The sequence below is a fragment of the Anoplophora glabripennis genome, unplaced genomic scaffold (genome assembly GCF_000390285.2).
Source record: "Anoplophora glabripennis isolate ALB-LARVAE unplaced genomic scaffold, Agla_2.0 scaffold486, whole genome shotgun sequence".
NCBI classification, from domain to species: Eukaryota; Metazoa; Arthropoda; class Insecta; order Coleoptera; family Cerambycidae; genus Anoplophora; species Anoplophora glabripennis.
Genome location: NW_019416975.1, coordinates 183,887 through 190,529, shown reverse-complemented (window position 1 = coordinate 190,529; position 6,643 = coordinate 183,887). Strand labels below are relative to the sequence as shown.

Below are 6,643 nucleotides of genomic sequence, written 5' to 3'. Positions count from 1 at the left end.
TAATAGTATATTATTTAACGAGCGGTAATGCAGGTCATAACTCACGCAGATGAAGTTTGCAGCACGAGCCGCAGGCGAGTGCTGTAATTCATCAAGTGAGTTATGACCATTACCGCAAGTTGAATACTATACTTTATCTACGACTACATTTTCTGTAAACGAGTTAACGTTTTTATTGCTACACCAATCTTGAAAATTTTTATATACACCTTTATACTTGTTTTTTGATTTTTCTGGTAATAAATTCTGTATTGCATTATTAGCTACTTCTCTTATTTCTGGAGGTGTACATAATAACTCATCTTCGCTATCTAAATTCATCTTTTTTAGGACTATTATTAGAAATTGATTTGAAAACGTCAAAATTATTTTGTTAAAATATCAAATGACATTAGTCCCCTCAATGATAATAATTGACAGTTCCGCCTACTGAGAGGCGTTGGCAATTTAATAATTTTAAAATCTTTTAATTATTCATTCCTTTCCGCTTGTTAAAAATTCTTTCCATTTTACACCAATGGAACGTATTTATCGGCTTAAAAATTTCCAAGAATTTACTGCGTACACTATTTACATACCGAATTATCATTGTAGAAGCCCAGCGTGAGTTATAATAACTCACTATAAAAACTCACGCTACTTGTTTATTGATATTATTAATTGCTCAAAAGCAGTTGAATAATTAATATATAAATTAATAGGAGTAGATAAAAATCCTTACTTTCTTTTTCTTTGTTTTGAGATACGATTACAGCCTATAATTTTTTATACAACATGGTGATAAATATGTTATACCTTGTCTATATCATTAGGAAATTTATTTTTTTCTGTTTCAGGTATGCCTTTCGTGCTTTTAAGCTTCTTCGTCCACGGTTGTAATTCGATTTTACTGTTCATAGATCTGTTGATTATTGGTCATCCGATTCGAATTCTCCATTTTGTATATCCCTTAATGTTTGGGGTATCCTATGCCATATTCAGTGTGGCTTATTATTATTATGACATTAACAGGTAAGTGCTTTATTGGAAAATCGATCCGTTTTGCTTATTTATATATTTATATTCTGTTTTGTACGTAACCCAGGAATAGAAATAGTTGGTAATACTTAATTTTTTTTCAGAGGTGGTTCAGGATACGTATATTTTATACTAGACTGGAACAAACCATTGCCAGCCTTTCTAGTTGTGTTGGGAGTAGCACTTTTAATTGTATTTCTACACCTTTTTTCATTCATAATCCATACATTGAAACTACTATTGCATAACCGATTATATCCGGAAAGCGCTAAGTCGACAACCAACAAAACCCAGAGCACAGAGCAACTCCCTGTTTAGAAATGAAAAGATGCCAAAGAAGACCCAATTTTTATATTTGTACTTGTAAAATATTTTTTCTATTTATACCGTACGCGCCTAAAGTATGGAATAAATTCAATAAAAACGAAACAATTTTTTTTGGGAGAAATCCTGGAACAGGTCGATTTTTAATTTAAAAAATACATATTTTAACATAAAAGGCGATTTTCAACCGTCATTTGTTTTCGAGTCATGACGTCATCGACATTTTTTTTAAATAGCAACCCCCTATTTTTTTTCTTGATTCTGAAAGATCGTTTCATTGTCGATCCGACAGTATTAAAATGTTGCCATCTTCCATAGGAAAATTTTCGAGTAAATGGCGATTGAATGTTAGAAAACCCAAATCAATCATCAAAAACGTTATCAAATTTAGTTTTTCGAAATGCCTGAAGTTTTTTATTGATCACGTAGGTGTAAATCTTTACAAAGTATCATTATCATACCGACTTTCTAAGTATTGTAAGCGATATAAAAAATATTGTTGTATTTAAAGTATTATGGCACATTTAACTGTCACACAAAGAATTGAAATTTTAATTCTTATCGGATGCGGGGATAAGACTAGAACGCAGCAGGAAGTTTGCGATTTATTTAATGAAAAATATCCAGATCGCCGTATCAGCCAATCAACATTCAGTAAGATATAATCTAAATTTAGAGAAAATGGAAATGTTGTAAATATTCCAAAACCTGGACGTCCAAGCGTTAGTGAAGATCACAAACAGAACATTTTGATAAGTATGGTAGATAAACCTCATAATACTTCTCGATTGGTTGCATTAAACAATGAAATTAGTCAGACCACAGTGCTACGTATCCTGAGGCAGGAAAAATACCATCCCTACAAAATTCAACTTATGCAGGAACTCAATGAAGACGATCCCTACCGCCGCTTACACTTTTGTGAAATTATGATGGATTTATGTCAAGTAAATAGAGATTTACACCGGCAAATACTTTTTTCAGACGAGGCCACGTTTTGTCTCAATGGTACAGTGAACCGTCAAACTTGCAGGTATTGGAGTCGGGAAAATCCTCATTGGATGGCAGAGACACATACCCAACACCCACAGAAATTAAATGTGTGGGCTGGAATAGTTGACAACAGAATAGTAGGGCCTTTCTTCTTTGAAGGAACCCTTACAGGAGAAAGATATTTAGAGTTTTTACAAAATGACCTTGTTCCAGCGCTTGCAGTAATTTTTCCTAACGATAATGACCCTGATATTCCTGATGACACCATATGGTTTCAGCAAGACGGTGCACCTCCGCACTATGCGCGCCCTGTTCGAGATTTTCTGGACAATTGTTTTCCTAGGAGGTGGATCGGCAGACGAGGACCGATAGAATGGCCCGCGAGATCCCCAGATCTTACACCATGGACTATTTCTTATGGGGCTACTTAAAATCTAAAGTGTACGTTAATAGTCCACATAATTTAGAAGAACTCCAAAATTGTATTACAGATGAAATACACAGAGTTACCCCAGAAATAATTCATAATGCGCAAGAAGAATTTTTACACAGACTTGCGTATTGTCAAGAAGTCGGTGGGTGGCAATTCGAACACTTAATTTAGGTAGAAAACATAATGAATTGTTAGGAATTGTTATTTTTTTAATGAATAAAATTTACGTTTTCTAACATTCAATCGTCATTTACTCGAAAACTTTCCTATGTAAGATGGCAACATTTTAATACTGTCGGATCGACAATGAAACGATCTTTCAGAATCAGGAAAAAAATAGGGGATTGCTATTTAAAAAATATGTCGATGACGTCATTACTCGAAAACAAATGACGGTTGAAAATCGCCTTTTATGCTAAAATATGTATTTTTTTAAATTAAAAATCACCTGTTCGAGGATTTTTCCCAAAAAAATTTGTTTCATTTTTACTGCATTTATTCCATACCTTAGGCGCGTACGGTATATGCGAAAGTAACAGTTTTCTCACAGCTCAGTCAAAAAGAAAATTACACTTTTTCTCTGTAGAGAAGAAAATATGTTTTTTCGTCTCCAAAGAGAGGAACATGAAAATGTAAAATTTATGATTTTGTTACTTGAAATAATATACTAACTAAAATTACATGAACCCTTTTATCAGCTAATCCCATCACGCGAAAATATTAGATTAGAATATAAATTATTAGGTTACAGTAATATAGGATTTGGTAGGTTTATTTTTAATAGTACATGAGATATGGGCAAAATAATGGGGCATAACCGTGTTAGCAAAATTTTGATTTAATTTGATTTGATCTTTGGATAAAGGAAATAATTTACTTATGAAAATTAAAAAAAAAATATTGTTTTATGTATTTTTCTGATACTTTCAAAGATAACGAGATTATAATCAAATCTAACAACTTTTGGTGGTGAACCTGTACAACTACTAGAAATATTATAGAACCGAAATAAAATCATAATATTCGACTTACCAAACGGCGACAATTGTGAAAATATTACATGGAAACTACCAAAAAAATATTTATACGCTACGTAGTATAAAAGTTCATTTTTATTTAACTGAACATGTAACTATATATTATGAGTAGAAAAAATAGGTCGCCTTACTCCAGATGAAATACATTTCTTCGTTAATAAACGTACACTCACGAAAAAAAATATATAAACATAAATTAGACATTTTTACTGCAATTTCAATAAAATTTTCTTTAACCTTCATTTTTCTACTGAAAAATTCAGAATAATTAGCAACCTTTTTTTACATTTACTCTTTTTTTTGTATAAAAAACAAAACGATAAAAAATAAATAAAAATATGGTATTTTTTATACAAATGATTTGAGAAAAGTTATAAAAAAGAGAGACCACCCAAATCGTTTCGATTCACAAGCACTCTATCAGCCAATCTGTTTCATCCCTTTCATTATCGTACGGCCTGGTCTAGTATGTCCCGTGGTGTTTTACTCACATTAACAAATTAGTAGGTGAAATTATTCATAGGTGAAAATCAATTCTTGTTAATGCATTTGACCCAGTTCAGCAAGCATAGGCGTAGAAGTTTGTTTGTCTACTTATCTACTTACGTGGACCTAATCCTTACAAGAACGACAGCTGGAACCTAAAGCTATCATACAAAATATATGCAGGTCGAAAATTAATTATTATACAAAGTAAGAGAGAGATACATTAGTGACGATATTGCTAACTTTATATAAAGCCGGCTAAATTGCCAAAAAATTACGGTGTTTCTGTTAGCTTGTATACAGTGAGCGAAACTACAATAAAAATTATATTCACATGAGTATTTTTATTTGGACAAGACGCCATATAATATTCTATTATATTTAAATGATTTTAAATTTCCAATAATAACACAGTAATAAAAAAATGTGTGTCTACGTGTGTATTTGCTGTAGTGAATTAGAAAATATTTGAGAAAAATCTACTGCCCCAAAAGAAAATTACGTAAGATTAAGGTCCGTGAGTGAATCGTATATGACTTAAAAATCAGAGACGGATTCAGGACCGTAAGTTAAAATACATATAGAAATAATATTTGCGATGTTTTATATTCAAAAAACACATACCTATTTCATAGAACACACATGACAGAGCACACTAGATAACCATACAAACAAAACAAATGCAGATGCTGTGAAATTACACTGTGTTAAATTGAATTTATATTAAATTGTGTTTAACTGTTACAAGTGCATTACTTATTTTTTATTCTTTTATTTCGAGACATGCACTTAAATTCTTTTTAACCTAGTTTAAAAAATCATTCTACTGTAGCAGTTAAAGACGTTTACGTGATGTTTTTGAATTAAATGATTATGCAATCAACGTATCCGAAATGTGATTTTATATGATACGAAAAATATTTTTTTATACTTAACATGGACTTGTAACAAAAGCCGGAACGCGCAGTCATTTATTTCTTAGTTTTCGGAAAGTAAGATATTTCAGTCATCATAAATTATCGGAGGGTTAATGGTTTTCAAGTAGTAGGTCACCAAGACAGTCCTTCGAAGAAAATTACCAATATTAACAAGTTCACTTAGACTGTCGAGGCTATGTGTTAAGCGTCTGGGAGGCGCCGCGTAGAACCCCATCTTTTTAATAACGCGCCAAACCACAAGAAGAGCGTGGAGATTCCAGATTAGAATTAAATTATATTGTAAAATTGATAGTAATTCGAAAAGAGAGTATACTTAAGCTTTTTGACGGATTTTTCCTAGCTATAAGAGTAGATTAAATGAGGTCGACTAATCCGTCCCGTAATTGCTACGCGGAGTCATAGGGGAAGGCTAGGGTTACTAGAAGTCATATAATTATTGTTATAAATGTAAATTCAGTCAATTACATAATTATTAAAGCATCCCGATATTCAGGTCCCCACCAATAAGATAAGAACCGAAACCTCTGGACCCAAGAAATGGGCGTGTTCAAAGCGAATTGTGGACTTCGAGAAGGATCTGCAAGAAAACGGCAGTTCGGCCTTAGGTTGCACATTGAGCAGATTAATTATTAACTTTAGAGTCTCGGGCTAATTAATTAAATTTAATAGTTTTTCCAATTTTTTTATAAAGCGCGCATTCCCTGAATCTAGGTACGCTGTCGTGTGTAAATAAATTAATTAATAATGTCGTCGAGCCGTTGTGTTTTTATTTTGTTTGTTTGTTTGGTTTATTGTTAATAAAAACCTTACTGGAAGTTTTGTGTTTCCTTTTGTTTCTCCAACTTCAGTGCTACCCTGTATAGCCAGCCACTGTATTACATCCCACGTAAGCAATGAAAGTGCTTGGAAGTAATTTTCTGAACATACAACATTTCTAAGTTCACACGTGTCAATTAAAGTATATCTAATGATAATAAACTCCCTTTCGAGAATTAAATAGTAACTCTTTCGAGAATTAAATAGTAACTCTTTCGAGAATTAAATAGATAATTAATTAAAGATACCTAGATAATTAAAGAAATAACCCCTCAGGTTACAGACTGTACTGACATATCTGACATGACGTAAACAACAAAATCGTATTGAGGAGATTGAAGACAAACTACATATAAAAACAGTTCCAACTTTAGCTGACAATGAGTGATTTCTTACATACAAAAAACTATTTACTATTCAAATTTTAAAGTTCAGGTCGCTACAAATCCAGTATGTAGAAATTCATAGAGATTATACATATTTATGGACACATATAGCAAGTTGATTTAATTCTAGTACCTTAACTATATTTCTATAATTCATCAAATGCATTGTACATCAGTACAAGTCAGAGCATAGAGTTAAGTTTGATTAGCTTA

The 6,643-nt window shown here is 32.1% G+C and overlaps 1 protein-coding gene across 2 annotated transcripts in view; it reads left to right on the top strand.

Moving 5' to 3' along the window:
* The window catches only part of LOC108909667 (protein rolling stone-like), a 9,144-nt gene extending 7,738 nt beyond the window's left edge, over nt 1–1,406 (top strand). The window contains exons 4-5 of one of the 2 annotated variants that reach the window (XM_018714064.1): nt 900–1,011; nt 1,122–1,406. In XM_018714064.1, the coding sequence (XP_018569580.1) occupies nt 900–1,011; nt 1,122–1,335 (326 nt within the window). In that variant the 3' untranslated portion in view covers nt 1,336–1,406. Of the gene's footprint in view, nt 1–836; nt 1,012–1,121 lie in introns of both variants that reach the window. The other variant, XM_018714063.1, reaches the window with a different exon arrangement.
* The last annotated feature ends 5,237 nt before the right edge of the window (nt 1,407–6,643 follow it).